The sequence below is a fragment of the Triturus cristatus genome, chromosome 5_2 (genome assembly GCF_964204655.1).
Source record: "Triturus cristatus chromosome 5_2, aTriCri1.1, whole genome shotgun sequence".
Classification (NCBI taxonomy): domain Eukaryota; kingdom Metazoa; phylum Chordata; class Amphibia; order Caudata; family Salamandridae; genus Triturus; species Triturus cristatus.
This window is the reverse complement of record NC_140588.1, coordinates 784,256,908-784,280,306: the sequence shown is the minus strand read 5'-3', so window position 1 is coordinate 784,280,306 and position 23,399 is coordinate 784,256,908. Positions and strand designations below refer to the sequence as shown.

Here is a 23,399-nt window from a genome sequence, read left to right as displayed (position 1 = left end):
CAGCAGCGATCTGTGCATCAGTTCCAATAGAGGCTCCTTAACAGCCCTCCAGTGTTCTCTCTCTTCCCAGCACAGACCTCATCGGGCTTAGATTAGATCAGGGGTGTCGATATCAAATGAAATCGCAAAATTTATAACATGGAAAAAAATCTTTAATATGAACATTGAAAAAGAAATAGGGCTCTTTTAGATGGTATTAACAGAGGGACATTTGCAGACTACTCTTCTTGCTGATATTAGAAAGGGTAGAAATCGATCGACTATATCCAAACTTTTATCCTTCTCAAGGACAAGACCGCAGTTGTTCTTAAGCTGGGCTGACAGCGTTGCAGCCACTGCAGCGCGCCCCCTTTTGTACGATGCAAGTGCTTCTTTTTAAACGGCGGAGCACAGTGAGTGTGCCTTGTTAATAGATACAGATGCTTATTTTAAACCCAAGTGCTGTTTTCGTTTGCCACAGTATCCCAGGAGGCCTTGAAAATGAGAGATATGCTTGTGGAATGCGTGCACAGGGCCACGCACTCTGACAAGTGCATCTGTAAGTTATTGTGTGTTACACTAGCTCGTCCCCAGAACTAAGAACATGGAAAATAATGTTGTGATCCTTAAGGACATATTGCAGGTCAGAAACACCGCTTTTAACATAAGAGGCAGCATCGAATGCTGACTACAAAGATCCCCTGACGCATTCAGATGCCAGGGTGCTTCTGCAGCACGGTGCCAGACCGTTGCCCAAATATTTGCGCTAAGCTTGTGCAAACATGTTTGAGGACATTGCAGTTGGTATTTGTGCCACGTGGCAATGATGTGTGAATATATATGGTGTTCGAGTGTATTGATATCTATAATATTTATTAGTGCCAGCTTTGTAAAGGGACCACTGTTGCTCATATATTTTATCAAAGAAAGTAGGCATTCTGGGTTAGCGGAAATGTTTTGCTTCCAATCCATATCTTTTTGGTCATGCACACAAAACAACGTGTTTGGACTGAGATCTCGGTCAAGCATCAAGTCTATCATCTGCGCCAGGACACCCCCGGGTAACCGTTGCGCTTTAGAAATGTATATAACATCTGTTTCATAGAATTAAATAGAGGATTTCCCTATTGCACACAGGATACGGTCTTTATAGCGCACCACATTCTAATTGAAAGTAACTGCATGTGATTCCGTGATCTCTCATACAAGGTACCCTATGTGGAATGCAGCGAGCTACATGACAGGTTACCTTGTTGATTTAGTTAAATCTACTCCACTATGTCTGCATATGATCGGCCCACGTATGTCTTGATTTTCATTCTTTTTCTCTAGTGGTAAAGCTCATTCAGTATCCCCTTTTCTCGTACATAATATACCAAGACTCCTAGAGATGATCTGACTTAATTTACTATAGCATCAGACCAATGTGGATTTGGACGTAATTTTATAACTCATTGGTATCCTTACAAAATAATCCATATATTTTTTTATTTAGAAAGGCAATTCGAAATATTAATTAATTTGCAGTCTTTAAATGATCCTATAGTGTATCCTATTATGATAAACAGCCCACCTGGCCTATCTGTCAATTTCTACAAGATTATTAATAACTCCTCATCCTGACTGTATTTTAATGAATCTTTTCTTTTAAATGTAATAACTTAACTTGGCCTGATGGGACATGGGATACATTTGTGGAAAATCGTTTTTTAATGTAGCAATATTACAAAACCGCGGCACAACTGTCTGAAGTTATTAGCATCTGGGTAATTAATTATTCATCGATCTGTTGCATTGTCTTTAATTCCTGCATCTAAGTTCCATATATATTGCCTTACCTGGCACAATGCAGGAGCTTGTTAGGCTTTCTTGGCCCAGAAGTTAATAGGTGTTTTCCCTTTAGTCAGTAAGGCCATCTTTGTTCGTCTAATATGTTATTAACCAAGCTAACTCCCATAGTGATGCTGTGTTTTAGCTTTGGCTGTTTGGCATTGTTAGTTGGGGGGGGAGGAGGGGGGGGGGGTACTGGGGTGAGAGACAAAGGTACATGGGGCCTGATTTATATGGTGGTGGACGGCCCATTGTTCCACCAGGGGGAAGGAGTATATTACTCTATGCCCCTGGAGCCCTGCACCAATCGTTTATTTTTATTTTTAAAAGAACCCAAAGCTGAGTTTACTTTGTGTAAATAAAGACAATGCCCTCCTTGCCATGGGAGTAATTTCCCATGGCGAGGGGGACATTATTCCTTTTTACTGTCCCTCATCACCAAGATTTGCCCGACGGTGATGGACAGTAAAAAAATGGCTATATGTCCTTCCATTCTAATTGGAAGGGCGTACATATAGCCATTGCTCTGATGGTCCTTACTCTGTCTGAGAGGCTTCGCTATGGTGGTGATGGAGTAGTCTCCGTAGCCAAACCAATTGTCTGCCCGCATTTAAATTGGGAGGGTTGACCATTATCTTGGCTGTAAGCATACTCCGTTGCTGTTGCGATGGAGTATGCTTACCACCAAGATGTAAATCCAGGCTCTCAGTTCCCTATTTCAATGTCTTTCGTGAAATGTGCGATTGGCCTTTCCTCTCTATATATAGGTTCTCCCGATACCCAGCTTGCGCCTCGGAGACGAGCCTACCTCTTCTTGAACGACCTAGAAGCCCCAGCAAATCATTTTGATACATAAGTCTCCATGTTTAAAACTAAATCTGGTGTCTTCTCCGGGCAGTCACATAAGGCCACCTTCAGTGGCATAAATTTAGCATCGATCACATAGAAGCATTGCAAAGGTTATTTTTTGCACATTTACGCGGATGTGGATAAATCATGCACATGTGTATAGGGTATGGGGGGGGAACAGGCATTTATTGTTTAATAACATCTGTTGATTCATTTTTTTATCTAATATGATGTTTTCAGGTTGAAAGTGTTATCGTGAACCAAAATTATGGTTTCAGAACTCCTCTATCCAGGATGACTTTATGTATGAATGGGTCTGTACTTTGCCCAATGCCACAGCTGCAGGAGTCTTTGAACAGTTGCCCATTTTTTTCGGAATTGACTGTCAGCCATGCAACAGCACATCAGTTATGTGGATGATGTGCTGTGTTGTCTGGAACATGGTATTTCAAATCGGATGAGAAGTTTGGCGTTTTCTTTGTTGTGTTTGCTTGTATCTGGTGCTGTATCAACTGCATTTCACATCTCCTTAAGTATTCTTTCGAACAGTTGGCTTGTCTGTTTGAAAGCGCACCAGCAGAAACTACACCGAATGGGCCTGGTATTTTTTTCCCCAACATATTTATATTATATTTTTTGTGACATCCTTTGAGATTCTTTGGGCATTATAGGATTCCATTCTGAGCCTAATGCAGCATAACAAATAAAACCACAATTTTTTTAATGGAATAATAGGTGTTAACTTTAAATCTGTTACTCATTCGTCATGAAAGCTGAGGAATGCATTGCACAGTCAGAGGAATTGCAACTCATAATATGTGAAAACGACTGCTGATAAATGCGAACAGTCGACAGAAAACAGTTCAAATAGTATATGACCCGCATTACATGTACTAAACATAAAGCACCATATCGACATCGAAAGCAGCTTTAAGCAATTTGGCTAGGGGGCAGTAAATTTTGAGCCATGGCAATGTTCAATGGGAACCGGTGGAGAATGCACACCTGTATGGGTTACAATCCAGTAGTATACCATGGTAAGCATCAACTTACATGAAGCTCAGCTGAAAAAATTTAATGAGGCATTCAAGTCTTATTATGTGTCCCTGTACCGTCTGCCAGAGTTAGGCCTCCCGACGGCATTGGAATCCTTCTTGGAGGGGCTCGCACTTAGGTCTCTCCAACAGGTCAAACAAGGATCACTAGGCACCTCAGTGTCAGACGTGGAAGTTAGAAATGCCATCAAAGACATGGCGATAGGTAGGACCCCTGGAGCATATGACCTCCCTGTTATACCCCACATTGTACTTCATCTAGTGTTAGATTACATTTGCATGGTGTTGTTCTTTAAGAACAGAATGTTAGTGCAGTTGCCTGGGAACGTTGTGTGGGCATTCTTAGTAACTGTTGGAATACTTACAAAAAGCTGTTTGTTGTAAGCGGTGTTTCTCCAGTCTGCTGCCTCCTCTGTTTATCTTCAACAATAAACCACGATTACCGAAACCATTGACTCCTCAGTTACTACAAAATTATTGGCGACGATTTACTCAAGATACAGTTATCGGACTCAACGCGAAAAGCATTCATCAACGGACTTTTTAAGATCGCATATACTTAAAGCGTGTACTTCACAAGCTACCTCTACAACTTCGATTTCCGATTTTGCCTCCGTTTTCAACACACGCCTTGCATCTGTACCTCAACAACATGCGGTAAGAAATTTTGCCGTTAACTACTTTTAACCACGCTTAAAATTAAAAATTTAATTTCTCTACCTGTCTTGGATGTCAAGCAAACAACTGTGCTTTACGGATTGATTGTTCCCAAAGATCGGTTTGCCAACGACGAGATCCGATTTATTGATCTTCTTTCTGTGTCACCGGCCATCTTCTGCGCATGCGTGAGGGAAACCATCGCAGTGTCGATGTTCTACACATGCGCAGAGTCGTACCATCTTTTGCGCATGCGTGAAGGAAATCATCGCAGCGTCTAGTTCTGCACATGCGCTGAGTCGTGCCTGACCCTCGCAATTGTGACGTGACGACAAGAGAATCAATCTGCATTTGTGGTTGCCCTGCTGAATTTCTTTATACCGCTCAAGCACCAAGCACGCTCTATTTTCACTGCAAGTATCTTTCCTACTCAGCAAGGGAGTGAGTCTCTACTGTGATTCACTCACACACCATTCCAATCTGTGAATTTCAACAGTCAAGCTAGTCTACTGTGATTCACACACAAAATCGACTTTGTAACCAGTCTATGGTTATCCAAAAGAGGGACTACACATTTATTATTTTTTTTTTTTTTTTTGGATAACTTTATTAGCGGAAAATTCCCAAATGACATTCCAATTATAAAAATATATATATGTTTTTTTTTTTCTTTTCTCACAATTTCATTTTACAGGTCTTGTACTAACTATATTTGGAATCTTCATATATTGTGAATTCATTTCAATTTTCCTTATTCGTTTACAGTATGCAGTCTGTTAATCCTCCTCCTTCTTTCCTTGAGTCAGCTGGTGATCCACCTGTTAGGTGGGAGGTTTGGTTTGATGCTTTTCAAACATATCTCGGTGCCATTGGTGCATCTAGATTTAATAACGAACGCAAAAGATATTTATTGCTTCATTCTCTTGGTTTCGAGGGAAGATCCATATTCAAGCACCTGCCCGAGATTACACATGTTCCTGGGGATGAAATTGATGTGTTCGAAGATGCTGTAACCAAACTTAGAATTAGATTTCATAAACAACCCAGTTTGATGGTATTACGACACAAATTTTTCAAGAGGCAGCAAAGGGATGGTGAAGATGTCGATACCTATATTACTGCTCTAAGGAAACTAGCTTCAGACTGTCAGTTCGAGACATTTTTAGAGCAATTGATTAGAGATCAGTTTGTCTGTCACTGCAGCGATAAACAAATACGCCAAAAATTACTTTCTCTGTCGAATCCTGATTTAGATGAGACTATAAAGATTGCCAAAAGTATTGAAACTTCACAAATTTCCTTAAAGGAACTAGAGGACAAACTACCTGAGTCGATCAACATTGTTTCATCTAACTCCAAGCTTAAGCCTAGTGAAGTCTCGAAACCAGATGTTGTTAATTATCAGAGCAAAAAAGTTGGGCAAAAGAAAAACATCGTTCCATCTTTTGGTGGAAAGCAAATATGCAATAGATGTGGTAATCCACAACATCAAAAGGGCGCAAGGTGTCCTGGTTCAAATGTTGTATGCAGTTACTGCAAAAAAGTAGGACATTTTGCAAAAGTATGTTTTAAAAAAAAATTTAACGATCAAAGGAGATCTGTTGCCTGTGTGCAAGAGTCAGATGTTGACTCAGATTCTGAATGTGTTTCAATTGTCACTGAGAAGTTGGATTCTGTCTCACATGTTTCTGATGATGTTGAATGTGTTGATCCTGTTGAAGAGATATGGGTTGGGAACAAACCTTTAAATCTGCTAGTAGATTCGGGATCGAGAATAACTATGATCACGAGGGAGTTGTTTTTAGAGACATGGAGAGAGAGAGTTTTGTCACCTCCGGACAGGTCACCTGTATCCTACGAGGGTCGCAAAATAGAACTAATGGGGTATTTTGAAGATAGTTTAACGTTCAAAGGAAGAGTGATTCATGGGAAGGTCTATGTGGCTGTCAAGGGGCTCAATATTTTGGGATGGTACCACCAGGGATTGTTCGGTATGATCCTTAAACCGGGATGCCATGAACAAGTACTTGTAGTTTCAGACCCAAAGAGTAGTATTAATTGGGAAGAGCTTTTTCCTACTGTATTTTCTGGGCAACTTGGGACCATTCGAGGGTTTAGACATCGAATCATAGTGAAGGAAGGATCTTTACCTGTAAAGCATAAATTGAGGGGGGTACCTTTCAGTGTTAGAGAAGATCTTGAGATTGAAATAAAACGCCTTTGTCAAGAAGGAATTATTGAACCGACGGAGTCGTCTTTATGGCTTTCTCCTCTGGTTGTAGCACGTAAGAAATGCGGGAAGTTACGTGTCTGTGTGGACCTTAGGTCCCTCAATAAGGAAATTTGGGTGGACTCGCATCGTCTTCCTAAGATTAATGATTTGTTTTCATGTGTTAGAGGGTCGAGATATTTTTCAAAATTAGACCTAGCTAATGCTTATCACCAGATCGAATTGGAGGAGGAATCCCGTCATCTCACTGCATTCATTTCACCATTAGGAACATTTCGATACAAACGGATGCCGTTTGGGCTAGCCTCGGCGGCATCGGTTTTCCAACGAGTCATGCAGAGTTTGTTGGGTGAAATTAAAGGAGTTCTTGTATTTCAAGATGACGTTTTAATTCATACTAGAGACATAAGTTCTCACAACATTTTGTTGAAGAGGGTTTTTGAAATTTTTAAAGATCGTGGTGTGGTCATAAAACCTGAAAAGTGCCAGTTTATGTGTGATGAAGTTGAGTATTTGGGCCATCACATCTCTGGAGAGGGGATTAGACCTAGAAAGGGTTTGCTGAATGCCATTACGGATGCTCCCATTCCAGTAGACAAGACGGGTGTCAAATCATTATTAGGGCTACTTGAGTATTACTCCAAGTTTGTTCCAAATTATGCCTCCATTGTTAGACCAATCAGTTCGTTATTAAGAAAGGGTGTTCTGTTTGATTGGTCTGATGAGTGTGATGCAGCTTTGAGCACGGTAAAAATGACTCTTGCGAACAGTGAAGCACTCAAACCCTATGATCCTTCCCTATCTACCTGCATTACGGTGGATGCAAGTCAAGTGGGTTTGGGGTGTGTTATTACTCAAGATACTCAAGTAGGTGAAAACACCATTGCGTTTGCATCTAGAGTATTAAGAGACGGAGAATTACACTACTCAGTAATTGAAAAGGAGTTATTGTCTTGTTTGTGGGCTGTTGAAAAATTTCGTTCGTATGTCTGGGGTAAACGTTTTCTATTGAGGACTGATCATAAACCCCTAGTCAACATTCTCGGTGCAGGAACTAGTAAATGTTGTTCACCAAGGATTGTAAGGATGGTTTCACGGCTTATGCAATACCAATTCGATGTGGTACACGTTTCTGGTGGAAGAAATATAAGGGCAGATTTTTTTTCTAGGTTTCCTATTGGTGAGGAAAAAGGGGAATTCTTGAAGGAGAACGAGGATGATGACAATGATTCGGATGATTGTTTTATTGCTGCAGTAGATCTTTCCGAACATAGTGTTGGGAGTGAAGAAAATTGGTTGGTAGCCATGTCTCAAGATGAAGTACTACTACAGGTGTGTGAGTGTGTAAGGAATGGTTGGCCGAGGGAAGGCACGTTGCCACATTATTTGCAACCTTTTTGGAAGGTGCAATCAGAAATTTCGATTGAGGGTGGTATTTTGGTTCGAGCAGATAAACTTGTCCCTCCCAATAGTTTGAGAAGGAACATAATTTTCAAGGCCCATGAGGGTCATCTTGGTTTATCTCTCACTAAACGAAGAGTCCGCGATTGTTTTTGGTGGCCATCCATGGATAATGACATTGGGGATGTTGTTGATGTGTGCAATATTTGTAGTAGCGCGGATAAGGGATTGAAAGTTAAGACACCTCCTCTTCTTCCTATTGAGTGTCCGTCTTCTCCTTGGTGTAAACTGGGGTTGGATATCATGGGTCCGATTGAGAGTATGGTTAATGGATGTCGTTTCATTCTGGTTTTGATTGACTATGCTTCGAAATGGCCTGAAGTGAAAATAGTTAAGGATACTTCATCTTCCAGTGTGATTACGTTTTTAAAAGAAGTGTTCATCCGAGAAGGATTTCCTGAAACACTAGTTACAGATAATGGCACCCAGTTTGTGAGTTCAGAGTTTGATATGTTCTTGAGGTCGTGCAACATCAAACATGTGCGGAGTTCGCTATATCACCCACAGTCTAATGGTCAGGTGGAGCGCATGAATAGAGTGGTAGGAGAATGTATTAGATGGGCAAAGTATAACAATGTGAACATTCAGGGTTCGATTGACAGCATGCTTTGGTTCTATAGAACGACTCCTCACTCTACAACTAAGGTATCGCCTTTTGAGCTATTGAGAGGACGTAAAGCCAATACCAGTTTTAAACCAGGGTGGATGAATAAGTGGATCAAATCGATTCATGATGTGAATAATCTCATGAACATTGTTAAAAGAAATGTTGATGTGTCACAGGCCAAGCAAAAAAAATGGTTTGATGGGAAGAAGTGTACTGGGTTGGTTGAAGTACATGTGGGAGATTTTGTTCGTATTAAATCCTCTTTTCATGTAAAGAAGGGGATGAGTAAATTCGGACCACCTGTCCGGGTTATTCGTATCGGTAAAAATGCGGTACAGGTCGAGGATGGAAAATGGTGGAATGTAGGGAAAATCGTTAAAGTTCGAGTTAGAGAGACCTCTTGCAATAGGGGAACTGGTGCTAATGGTGCTGATGTTTCTCTATCTCATCAAGCTATTGATGCTCAAGCTTCTCTGAGAAGGAGTACCAGGATGAGAACGATTCCTAAGCGCTATAACGTTTAGGAAGATTTCTGATTGAGGATTTCCTGGACGTTATTGCGTTTGGGAGTATTACCGGACTATTACCGGAGTGAAAATTATTTTGACGTAATTGCTAGTGATTTTATGTTGTGGTTTGTATAGTTTATAATGTATTATTTGCTGTTTTTGATGACTGTTTGATGTTTTGTTTTTATTTTTTTTTTATTTTTTTTAATTGAAGAAAAGGGGATATGTTATACCCCACATTGTACTTCATCTAGTGTTAGATTACATTTGCATGGTGTTGTTCTTTAAGAACAGAATGTTAGTGCAGTTGCCTGGGAACGTTGTGTGGGCATTCTTAGTAACTGTTGGAATACTTACAAAAAAGCTGTTTGTTGTAAGCGGTGTTTCTCCAGTCTGCTGCCTCCTCTGTTTATCTTCAACAATAAACCACGATTACCGAAACCATTGACTCCTCAGTTACTACACTCCCACATGCTAACGGCCACATACATTGGTGTAAATGTATGGAGATGTCTATGAAACAGGTATCATTACTGCATCAGAGGGAGGCTCTGGTGGTGCCTCAGCCCAAATCTATCTTGTGCGATGTGGCACCCTCTGCCTTTTCACCCTTTTCACCCCTCTCTATGTTGAACTCTGACTTCAAAATACTCAGTAAAATATTAACGTCCTGGTTGTTACGCCCATATGCAGTCCCCAATTCACGAAGACCAAAATGGTTTTATACCAACCCGTAACACCTCTCACAACCTTCGTAGACTTTATTCTATCCTGAATGCCCATGACCGGTTAACTGATCCCGCCACAGTGATTGTGTCAGTGGACCTTGAGAAGGCCTTTGACACAGAGCGTTGGAACTTCTTGAAGACCACTAAGTCTCATGTGGGACTTGGTGCTAACTGGCTAAGATGGGTCAGGCTACTGTACACTTGCTCAATGGCTAGGATTAAAACAGGGCGCACGATTTCAGAGGTCTACGAAATATTCAGGGCTTATCCGACTTGGCCGTGGAGCCACTGGCAGAAACAGAGGGAATAGATTGGGGCATTAGGCTGGATGGTTCAGTCCATGTAATTCCATTATTTGCAGATGACCTTATTTCACTCTTTGATGGGGCGAATAATATTCAGAGGGCCCTGCAGCTCCTTGAGGTATTTGGAAGGTATTTGGGTCTACGGGTAAACTGGAGTAAAACGTGTTCCCAGTGGTCACTGGATCGGGTCGTCCTGTTTCTTGCCCACCTGATTTACTTTGGGCTTGGTGAATCTTTAAGTACTTGGACATCCACGTCTTGCACGACCTAGATGAACTTCATGAGGGAAACCTTGGAGTGGGGTGGTGGCATTCAGTCTTTAAAGTCCTGTATCTCATTTTGGCACACTCTTAAGCTACCAACTATGGCATGTATTGCGCACTCTAAAACGGTAATTCTCTTGAGGTTTCTTTACTTTTTGGTAAACCTCCTGGTGAAAATCCCGGTATCCTGGTTTTGGAGGCTTGATGCACTCCTAAGGGAATTCATTTGGGATGGTGGGCGGCAGAGAGTTGCATTAGCTGTCCTCTACAGCCCCCAACTTGAGGACGGCCTGGGAATAACAGACTTTGAATTGTATTTTTTCGCAGCTCAGCTTCAGTGGATCATTAAATGGCTGGATGTGGTGGGCTTACAGGAACTCAGTCAGTTGGGCGCTGAGCCCTACCAGATACTCCTGCTGGCAGACTCCTGCTCCAGACTCTTCGGATTTCCCTCCCAGGCATCCTTTTGTCCGCTGCCCTGGCCTTTTGGCGGTGTGGGCTGCGGCTTACTGGTATGGGACCTCCTTGCCCCTGAACTCCCACTGGTGGACCTCCCTCATGGCGACCCATTGACTTTCTTTACTTCAGGGTTAGTGGACTCCTGGACGGAGGCAGGCTTGCTGACCCTGGGTGACTGTTTTCAGTTGAATGTTTTAATGCTCTTTGGAGACCTGGCGGAGCAGACAGGCCTGCCAGTGGGACAATTTCTATTTCTTACTTACGAAGTGTTTACCCATGCCCTATTGCACCTGTGGGGTGTTGCAAGATCAAAACCTCCCATGCATGCAGTCCTTGCGGCAAAACCTGGTGCTGGGAATGGGCTCTCACCTAGTCTCATGGTTCTATAACTCTCTAAATGGGCTGGTTAAGAAACCATTGGACGCTCTTCTGGCTCACTAGACCTGGACATGACGGACTCTGAATGGGGGAGGATGCTTGTATATTCACAGAAAAGTATCTCACAATGTGGGTCTTAAAATACATAAATTTAATTCCACTCTCAGGATGTACCTTACTCCTCATAGGATATAGACTGTGGCGGGGAGCCTAGAGGTTGCCCTCGCTGCGCGACTCTGGATGCAGATTTTGGTCACATGACTTGGGGTTGCCCTGGGTTCCCAGGGTTCTCGGGGGTGGTAATTTTGCATCTCAATAGGAATAGGATGCTGTTTAGGACTAATACGCCTGCAGTTTGTTCATTGGGCCTCTTCTGTAGGCTGAGCCAAAAGAAGGTGGGGAACAGATTCATGGACTTGGCCCTGGCCAAACAACAGAAATCTCCCAGGGGACTTAGTGTAAAAATATGGGTGACTGACACGGGCAGAAGGAAGGGATCCACAGAAGGAGGAAGCAAGGGGTGTCCATGACAGACCTATTGTACCACTCTAGAGGGAAGTGGTTGATGAATGGGAATCCCCTGGGACTGCAGTTGACTCTTGAGGTGGGGCAGAATGTGGGGCCAAGTCCTGGTTGCTAAAATTAGCTAATCCCTGATAGGACTGAGGGTGCGTGGGTCCTAGTGCTGCCGTAGGCAGAATGGATTGCTCTTCCTTGCCCCCCTTCGCACCTTCCCCCCTCTCCTCCGCAACTGATTTTGTTCACACATTCCGTGACAAGATTTAGGCATGCACGGACACTGGATAATAGTTTGTTTATTAAATGAGTATTATTATTTTATAGCATCTAATCCTCCTGAAAGTGCAACAATAACCAATCCCTTGTGGGTGTTTCCTTGCTCCTGTCTATATAGCGTGGACTAAAAATTGGAAACCCAGATTACTTATTCACTGTTAACATTGTACTATATCATTATAGCATTTGAAATGTCAATAAACAAAAGTTTTAATAATAACTCATATGAAGCGCAGCCAGAGCCTTTACCTTCTTTGTAAAGCTACATCCATTAGATAAGTTCAAATATCTATCCTAGATGACCCAGGAGATGAATAGTGTTGGAGGTGGCAATATAACAATTCCCTCTAATTGAAGAGTGATTGTTTGGCCAATTTGTAGATATATTATACTCCCATATGTTAAAAGTTTTGGTGGACCAGTCACTATTAAAATAGTCATTACGACCACCGCTTCCTGCATTCACTAGCTGCAAAACAGCCTCCTTTATCATGTAATATGGAACATTATTCTCCTTCCATCTGGATATGTCAGAGACAATGTCACATTCCCTATTAGCTCCACTGTAGTCAGCACTAAGTATCTTATTATCTAGTCTAAGAACCACCCCCCCATATCAAACATACTCTGTTTGCTTGATCACAAACAAAACAACAACGTTCAATTAATGCGCCTCCTCCGGTATAGCCTCCCCCACCCAAACTCTTCATCTTCCTATGTCCTGTTATTTATTTATGCATGTCAGAGCTATACCGTTACTCCTATTTCTATCTTGCTCCGTTCAGAACTTGTTAAAACTTAGCACAATCATTTGATCAGTAGCAGAATTATCCCTAAGATGCATCAAGTAAAACCAGTCATTCACACGTTCCTCCTACAAGCACTGGCCGTGTGCAGGCTGAAGCCATGCACTAACAAGGTCTGGCCTTTGAGACTGCTTCAGCAGACTTGTTTTTCCCAAACAATCATACATAATGAACATACACAGAGGGGCTTTCAGTCAGCGGGTTTCATCCACTTTTAGTGACTGCAGAATGCCCAAACCTGTTGTTCATAGCCACTTTAAAATAATTATTTTTTCTTCATTTGCAAATCCTTTTTTTATTGTATTTATTTTAATTTTATTTTTATATTTAAATACGGGTTATTTTGTCTGGACACCTCTATAAAGTTTATTTCAAATTTTTTAAGTGATATTGTAACATTGCAGCTCCTCACGATTTGAGTGTTTAGTTAGGTGGTGATTTGTTTTAGCCATCCTCATAAATAATAAAAAGCATGGCTCACTCGGAGGTGTTATTTGAAATGCATCCTCCTTGGTGAATGTTTTTAACTAAACATTTATTTGCAACCATAAGGTGCTACATTTCGGTGACAGTACATTTTTTTTTCCTTTTCTTTTTTGTGGGATATGGCTGCAATAATTTTTTCAATTAACCATCACACTAGATAGCCAGTATCTAACCTGTTGGCTTTACCAAATCATGTTTGGTTTAGGGATGATTCCTTTATTGAAGGCCCAAAATTTTGTACTCCTGCTGCTTCAACACTCATGAAGTCTAGCCTGGTATCAACAAAGTAAGTTTAAAAACACACCTGCTATACATCAGATGTAGCCTATGTGAACATATGAATATAGAAATTAGGCCCATACCGAGACTACAGATGGCCTGACCATTTTCCATCTACTGTCATCTATAGTAATTTTTCGGGTCTTGTAGGAGCGTCACTGGAAGACCCATTTCCAGCATCTGGTAATAACATTTGGTAAACGTAAAGCCACGTGTTAGATGCATAGAATTCTGGTAACTTGGAACCACAGTTTCACTGCCAGAACAGGTGAATCTACTCATGTAAGAATACAAATAGGCAGTTGGCATATTTGGTCTGAATCTCCATTGTTCATGTGTTGCTAATAATAATGATGGAAGGCTTAATAGAAAGATGTGTACACAATGCTGGGTGCCCACATGCCTCCATAATTGAAATAATATTTTATAAATCCACTAGATTTTACAGTAAAAATTTTTTAAATGGCAATTAAAGTTTCTGCGGAATTTTCCTAACCAGTGTAAAAAATAAAAATGAAATAATGAGATTACATAAAAAGTTGTATTTAAATGACAATGATTTCATCTTAATAGTCATATGTCTGTCTCTCAGGATGACCACCACCTTTAAAAAATTGTTTCCACAAAGTTAGGTGTTAAGTTGAGAAAGGAAACTTAACATTTGCAGTGGAGGCAAAGTATTTTTTTATGTTTGAGTTCAACTTCCAAACCTTAAATAGTAGCTTATTGCTCAGAGTTTGCAAGAAATTCTCTTCATTTTTGTCATCACCAACTATCCAAATAAATTCACACGTATTTTAAACCTATCATTTTAGATATTATTTCTTAAAGTATTGTGTCTGTTCCTGAGCACACAGATCTACTGTGGATTGAATCTGAAAGAGTGAGAACCCCTAGGTTGTGATGGACTCTGTAAATAAACCTGATAGAGGTTTCTGTGCAAAAGCATTTGCTGTTGAGAATCAGCATTTTGAATAAAGTACAAGATATGAGGCTTGCGTCATGGGGACAGTATGTAAAAAATATAATGATTTAGGTGGCCAAAGTGATAATGAACACCAAGCATTACTAGAAGAGATGGATTGTCAGCTAGTTAATCAAGAGGGTTGTTACAAGATACAACAAGGGAGCGTATGCAATTGAAATGCATCTAATTTTGTGCCTGTGTTTTGATAGATTCTTTTGAGGTGAGTCTCTAGCTTATTGCATTTTCAGTTTCTGTTGAACGCATGATAAATTAGACTGGGAGCAGTAATTTATGAGCCGACCAAGAACGTCGTGCTCGAAAGCTAGTCTGAGGAGAGCCTCTTATATCATTGAGAACTATCCTCAACAGCAAAGCTCTGTATTGCTATTTCTTCAATTTTGGTGATATCTATTCCCAATCAGTGAAATGGGCAGAGAGACTAGAAATAGATTAAAGTATGGTATACTTTCAAGACTCCCTACATTTCGGCCATACGGTGTTACTTTCCACCAGAGTAAGATTGATCCTAATAAAACCATAATGAACCTTTATTACACACCTTCGAAATTGTTTAAATTGGGGAGGCAGCCAAATTCACACTGCCTAAGGTGTGGTAATATTGATACCGATACAATCCACTTTGGCTACATGTACTAAACTGGCAGACTTTTTAGAGGAGACCAGAAATTTGCTGGGTATTAACATCACACATTCACACAAATTATTTGTCTTGGGATAGAGGATTGGACTCTGTCTGATCCAGCATCTGCTATCCTTTATTTGTGGCAGTGGTTGTTGTCAGAATCTGTATCAACAATGGCTATCCCGTTCCTTATGTAGTTATTATAATGTAAGGGAAAAAAAGCCTGGAGGAATTGCCATACTATGTAGGCCACACACTCAAATTGGTTATTAATCTTAAATTGCTGATCTATGGATTACATTGATTCATACAAATCTGCTAAATTATAGGTGGAGGAATAGCCAAATTGAAACATAGTACCACACACTCACATTCTTGTTTTTTTGTGGTGTGAATTAATATATATGTAAGCGTCAATGAAGTTGTATCAATAGTTGCTTGTAGGGGATTTGCTTTCTATCCAGATACTAATCTAAAAATCTTTATCTGTGGTTTTAATGTTTTGATATGAACTTGCCATTGGAATGATTTTAGAACAAATTGAAGTTTATTATGGTTGTTTTCATGTGTCGCTGTTAAGACGTACTAAAATTAATTAGAGAATTGATTGCAAGATGATTAGCTATATGAATTTACTCCATAGATTGTTTTTTTAACATATTATTATTGATTGTAAACAGAATACACTGCCAGTGGTTTAACAGAATTAGTCTTAGCGTCAATAGATGGTGAGGATCGTTGTTTGTTTTTTAATTTGATTTGTCAGTAGTCGAGCTCTAGTGTTAATAATTTTGTGGTATGGCGTTTAATGGTGGAACATTTGTATTTTCAGGTGACCATCTAAAGGTCTGTCCTCAAGAATTTACATGCTGCTCGCAAGCCATGGAGGAGAAGTACAGTCAGCAGAGCAAACATGACTTCAAGAACGCTGTAACGGAACCATGCAATCATATGCAGGCTACGTTTGCATCCAGATATAAAAAGTTTGATGGTAAGTAGTGCTTTTCTCACACAGTTCTATTTTAAACTGGGATGTTTCTTTCTTTCTGAGTGTGGTTACTTTCATGGGGCCTCCTCCCTCCTCAATGAAATTCGCTGTGGTGCATGACTCATTCAATCACAATGCTGAGGGTGCAAGTGATAGTATGCAATAATGCAATATAATGCTAATAGATGCACATTTTCTTCATAGGTTAGGGAGGGTGTAGCCAATATTTTAGATTGCGACATAGTGTTCGTTCTTTGTTCCAGAACCCCTGTACACAGTTTCCTTTTTTGGTGCTCAGCAAGAGTCTGTGACTATTTACTAACTAAATATTTCCTATGGATGGGCCAATTCTGTTTCTTTATATTAATGAAGAAAATTGACAAAAAACACAGAACAATAGCTTATGGCTTCAGATGTGTTTTTTACCTTTCTTATGACTAAAGCAAACCTTCTTTTCATTGGTATAGTTATAGATATAATGAAAACCTCCAGGCCATTTAATTTCCTCAGGAAATACCTTGCCTTGCACAAAATCTGATGCATGCCAACTTTTAATACAAAAGCATGGAATGGGCCCTTCTCATCTACTGTGCCTGTGCTTAAGAATGAAAGTCAAAAAATGAAATCCTTTGTTTCATTTAATATTTAAATATTAGTACTTCAGTTATTTTAGTATCTGGTCGTTCCTTGGGCCCACATAACACACTAGCTTTTTACATTTAAATCCTGGAAAAAAATGATTCTCTCCATAATGCCATTTCTCACAGCCCCAAATTCTGATTTATATAGATTCTTCTGACAGACACCATCTCAACCCACTTTTAAGAAACAGATTCGCTACAGCTGCAGTGTACTTGCTCAAGTTATACATTTCAACATTCCTAGACAAGCATCAGGGTCAATGGTTTAGTGAGGATTTGGCTAAGGCATCTACTTGGACTGTGGGAAGTGTATGTTGGATCTCCTAATGTTCTCCCACTCAAGAGTAGGTGCCTCAGAGTTTTGTCTCAACTTTGGAAAGTAGTACTTGAAACTAGTTCTGAGCTGAGGCTGTATCTGCAAGTCTGAGATGCCAGGAGCAGGAGGAAAAGAGCATGTGAAATTCTAAGAGACAGTGCAACTTGAAATCGATGGTGTGAGTGTAATAAATCTCAATAATGGACTTAGTATAAAATATTGCATAAACTCCACAAGAATAATATGCAATAGAAAAACAAAGTTGAAATAAAGGAAAATACCCAAATAGTGGCTTAACAGTAAAGGAGTAGGGCAAGCAGCGGCGTAGCAAGTGGGGGGGTGGGGGAGGGATGGTCCGCCCCTGGCGGCATGACTTTTGGGCCTGCACCTCACCCCACGTCCTTACATGAGTTTGTCACAGGGACGGCAAACGCAGGAATCCACACCTGCACCCCCACCCCTTTCCCCGCTCTTCAGCGCAGCCGTGGGACAGAAAAGGAAGGGACCATCACGGGTGGCAAAGTGGCTAGCTACGCCACGGAGGGCAAGAGATGGAAGGGTTTAAGTGTGAGCTGGTGATGGAGGGAAGAAGGGCAGGAATTTGTGCACACTGACTCTCCTGTTCTGAGCTGCAAATGTTTTTTGCGCATTCAGGTTCCTTTGATATGCACAGAAACATCCATTTGTGAAGGAAAATTCCACATTCTAGTTCACAGAATAGTGGTACTTGCCATTTTACCCTCCTAAGATACACTCCATGACAGGGAATATGTGCCTCTTGTTGACCATTTCTGGGATCGTCACTGATGGAGTAGGTGAGCACCCAAAAACATTTATGTTTACAAGCATACATATAATCTTTGGAGGTGTTTTCACAGCTTGGTAAAACATATAAACATGCTTCTGTCAAAAGTCCAAAAAGTTTGCATATTTCCTGGGTGTTAATGGCCCTCATATTCACCGGAAGTGTATGGAAGAGATTTCTCCATGGCAGTTATATTTTCCCTGTGTAGCAATATATTTTTAGCTTTTCAGCCGGTCAGACATTAGCATGTGTAATAATTGCATATATGAGCACTCAAAAAATATATAACTTTCAATAATCCTTGGATCCTCGATAAATCCTGATAAGTAATTTGGCCCAAATGTAGGAGCAACGCTATGGAAGCACAATCCTATCTCTTTATTTTACTAACCCCCTTGTGACTCCTCTTTCCTTGTCCGTCTCTCCTTGGCCTCTTTGTTCTTGTCTTAGTCTCTCATATGTGTTTCTGAGTGCTTTTTGTCATAATTGTAATTCAAATTCAACATTTACCTTATTTCCATTTGCCATTTGCGGGGTGGAGGAGCAAAGCTGATGAGAGGGTTTACAGAAGTCTCCTGTTAAGATGGAGTGGGCCGGAATGGTGTAGAGCTTTGTGAGTGTAGCATAGAAGTTTGATGAGGGCAAGCGTACCACCACAGGCAGCCAATGAAGGGCTTTCAGATGGGTAGACTCTCAAGTGCAAGCCGATAGGTTGAGGACCACCCGAGCTGTGGTGTTTTGAGCAGTTTGCAGTCTCTTAATAAGGTAGCCCATAATCGCGACATAAAGGGTGTTGCCATAGCCAAGGCAAGTAGTGATCATAACCTGAGTGACTATTTTTCGGGTGCAAATGGGAAGCATTTAGAGGATACCAAAACTGGCTAAAGATACATAAGTAATTTGATCAGCCGTGAAGAGATTTTTATCCAGGATGATGTCAACGCCCCTGAATGTATTGAAGGTTTAAGGTAACTATCTTTCAGCCTCCACCCTTCAAACTAATACTCTGTTGATTTCCCTAACAGGATAACCTCTGTTTGGTTTTCGTAGATTTTGAGGCAATTAGTTCTCATCCAGAGGGCATCTTGGGACATGCAATGACAAACAATTCCTTGCATTTCATTTACATCGTCTTTAACGGAAACATTTAACTGTGTATTATCTGCATGGGATACTGTGTTGAAACCAAAGGCTCTAATTATCCTGGCCAACGTGCTCATTTAGTTTTTGAGAAATGTTGGACACAGAGAAGCGCCCTGTAAAAACTCCCCAAGGAGTTCGACTAGTCAGTACTGAACACTGCCGAGAGGTCTGCTGAGGTGCCTTGATCCATTATTTTGCCAATGTTATCCGTATCTTCTAAAAGAGCGTCTCGATTCAAAGGGTGGTTCTAAAGCTAGACTGGATGTAATAAAGAAGATGACTGTATTCTAAATAGGTAATATGTTGGGTATTGATTGGCTTTTCCAGAAGGAAATTGCTGCAGTGTCAGCCACCTACAGTTTGCAAGCATCAGAGGTTCAGCAGACGTTTTTTTTCAACAGAGGGAGAACAATGAAATGTTTCAATACATCTGGAAAAGCTGAAGTGATGAGAGAAAAATGACAGAGTAAAGTTAAAGATGACCTAAGATACTATGGGCTAGAAGAAAACCTATAGTAATGGCATGGATCATCAGGAGATCCATATTTGATGGAGTGCATAAGTGCATAGAAGTGCACACAGTATTTGTATCTACAAGGATCAGTTTGATTAGAGTGTTACCATGCAAGATGGCAGACGGGATGTCCCTGAAGGGAAGAGTGTCAATCGATTGTTGAATAGAAAAATTGGCATAGATATAGATAATTTTATCTAGAACAAATCCAGAGATAGCATTATAGAGAACCTGAAATGCAGTAATCGATTCGGAACGGACAGTCAGTTGGGTAAATTCATTGATGGGTAATAAGGAATATTTCATGGGCTGATCTAGGTCTGGAGTGGATATGATAGACCAGGAAATTCTGGTGAGCTCGGCGAATTTGCCTGTAGTAATGATTTCTAAGTGCAGCTTTGTATGTAGTCCTATCCGATTTAAGTGTCCCCAAGCTTTTTCTATCCATGGCTCATATTTATGTGCCTCCTTTCACTCCTGATTAAAGACTTCTCATCACACACATTTTAGGACAGACTATCAGCTCCATTATGAAATCGGAACTGCATGATGCTTGCTCCAACCTTACGATCACCCCCAGTAGATTTAATGGACCACTCTGCATTCGTATACATTGTTGGGTAATATGGCATCTTTTTTAAAGCAAACAATTAGTGTGCCAAAGAAAAATCTTAAGGCTAACACACATTTATTTTCTAGATTTCAGGACAGCATAGGTCTCTTCATCAGACAGATGGTCAGTTCTACTTTGGGTAATCTGGCATCTTTTTTAAAGCAAACAATTAGTGTGCCAAAGAAAAATCTTAAGGCTAACACACATTTATTTTCTAGATTTCAGGACAGCATAGGTCTCTTCATCAGACAGATGGTCAGTTCTACTTTGTGTACGATGGGGTCTCCCACTTGAAGCCATGTATATATAATGCCACAATCCTCTTTGCCAAGTAACATTTTAAGTGCATATCCCTTTGTGTAATTGGATATTGGAAAAGGTAAGTTGTGAAAGTATAGCTTGCTTTTGGCAGCTAACCAGTGACAAAATCTAATCTGAAACGCTGTATTACGACGGGGGGGGGGGGGGTTCTGAGAGATGTCGGTGCTGTACCCTTTTTGTTAATACACATCTTGGATACGCTAACATGAGGGATTTTGCTTGTTGTTTCAACATACCCATAAAAAAAGCATATTAGCTCAATGATCTCTTTAATTATTGATGAAAAGCACATTTTTATATTTTATGTCTTGTGTTTGAGGGCTGCACATTTGGCATCAATAGTGCTCTTCCAAATGTTTTCACTTTTTAACATAGTTATACGGTACTTGTATACACAAGTGGCAGCTTTACGTGCGTAATCTTCATGTCGGACTGCCCATGAAGAAAGTTTGAAAGAGTTTTCATAATCTGCTGTATGAACATTTAGAATAACTCTGTTCATCGTGGTATGTGTGACTTAAATTAAGTTTGCTAAACGTGGGAATAAGTGTTTTTGGTATAGATTGTTACAGTTGGGAATGGGTTTTACTGTTTCAAGTTACATTGTAGCTACATACAACCAGATATATGCAGATGTATATTTTTTTTATTTGAAGGACAGTATGAAGGCACCCCCAGGGTAGTTTCCTGTTCATCATACTTCAGTAGCTTCGTTTGCCACCTCTAGCACCACTACCGTCTCCAGGGCATCCCAGGGTGACACAGGAAGCCAAGCCTTTGTGTTTTCCAGACACCAATGAGCTATTACTCAGCTAGTAATTGAATCGGGTTCTAGTCATGCTTGTGCAAGATCCATTTGGGTAAATCACCTGATGCAGAGAGAAAATCTCATTTGATGCAATTAACTGTTATCTATATGTATAGGGATTACATTGAGCAAATCAAGGCGCACAGGGGCGCTTAAAAAAGGGGAGAGGGGCATGGTGCTTGTGAATCGAGGGTGATAGATTGTCAGGATATATCATTGGTGAAGAGAGAGACGGGGGAGTGGGCTGCTTTGGATGGATGAGGAGTATGGAATTGGCCTGGCTGCTGTCCGAATGAGAGGGAGTGCCATTGGGAGGGATGAAGGAATGGGGTGTGTGGTTCCTTAGCATCTGATTTTACTCTGCAAATTTGAAGCATAGATAAGGCTATTTGCCAGCGAGGGGGCGTTTTAAGGGTAGGGTCATTACTTAATTGAGATAGGGAGATTGGAAGCCTTTCAGGTACCAGGAGGAAATGGGGTCCATAATGCTAGGCACATAGCATGAGAAATCTGGCACTCGTTTTCTCCTTTATTGAACTGGGCATTTGCTTGGAAGTGTTGCTGCTTCGATACCAGCTAGGGTTGAGTGGCTTAGTTGAATGCCTTGATGATAATTCATAAGGTCTCGAGGGCAGTATTGGGAGGCAGAGATAGCTAGTAGAGTTCCCCGCAGCTTTGGAGAAATTATGTCAAAGTTCAAAAACCCACTGTGGAGAAATATCTTCTGTGGGATGCTGTGAAGTAGAATATTGCCTCTGTCAAGGTGAAATAGCACAACTGACTGTTCAGATGTCCTATTCTGTGAAGGATGGCTTCACTCTGCATAGCATGGACTGCGACTAACCAATGGCTTCGGTTTGCTTGCAATCCTGATTCTGCTCCTGATGAATGAGTGAGGTTCAAGGATGGGGCTCAGCAGCCAGAGCTGCCGACTCGGTAGTTGGGGATACATGTTTGAGTCTTGGCGTCGGCGCAACAGCCTGTGATTCTGGGCAAATCACTTTATCTTCCGTGCCTATGGACAGAGCCTGGATACCCTATTATTGAAGCTTACTGACTTGGTGCTCCTGATAAGTTGTTGCGTGAAGCCTTCCATGTTAATGTTCTCTTTTCTGCCTTTTGAGCTCGCTGTTGGCATGGTGCTTAGCACATTTTCTGTGTATGTATTTGAATATATGATCTGCTTTCCTGAAATTTAGGCGCTTGTTCTGTTAGCTGATGAACCTACTATTGTTTAGACCAGAGGGGGGTGTGTTTTTTATGTGCGTGTCATTGATTGGTGCCTGGGATGATCCATGGAAGCATCGCCATTTTAATGCTGGAACAAATTTGAAATTGTGTTTATATTGATTTGAAAGTAAAAAGAATGCTGTTTAATTAATTTGTCAATTCTAGAGTACGGACGCATCGGTTAATGCCATTAACAGTATCTTACTTGTCTTAGTCTCAAACTACTAGAAAGCATTTTTTACTTTTGGCACGTGTGTCGGTCTAGAGCATGGCTCTAATACCTCTATCTGTGTTCTGACCAACTGACTCAATATGTGTATTGATAGCTGTTTATTCTTTGTTATTGAGGCCACCCGAGACAGTTCTGGGATCATCCGGGGCAGAGTAGTCATATAGGCTTTTTTGAGACGTGTCTAGACTCCAGAACTTCAGAGCTACACTTTTTGCCACACTTCCACCCTCTCTTATAAAAGGTCTATGTAGACACCAACTGCATAGTTAACTTCTGTGTTGCCAGGATTGCGACGCCTACATCCAACCATTCTGAACTACCTGTTCTAGTTCCATTAATACCTGTGTGCCATCAGAGAATAGGTTGCTATTGTGCGAAGGTACATAGTCTAGTAGTTTGAGATGGAAATTCACTATTGGTTCAAAACCAGGACTGGTTAGCATATGTTTTTTATCCGTGTTAAGTGGCCAGGGGGCTAACAAAAACAAAAAAATGGTTGTGA

General features: G+C 40.9%; 1 protein-coding gene across 1 annotated transcript in view; it reads left to right on the top strand.

Annotated features, from left to right (window-relative positions):
- The window catches only part of GPC4 (glypican 4), a 196,965-nt gene that overhangs the window by 73,293 nt on the left and 100,273 nt on the right, over nt 1-23,399 (top strand). The window contains exon 2 of the mRNA XM_085607899.1: nt 16,119-16,277. Within this exon, the coding sequence (XP_085464025.1) occupies nt 16,119-16,277 (159 nt within the window). The remainder of the gene's footprint in view (nt 1-16,118; nt 16,278-23,399) is intronic.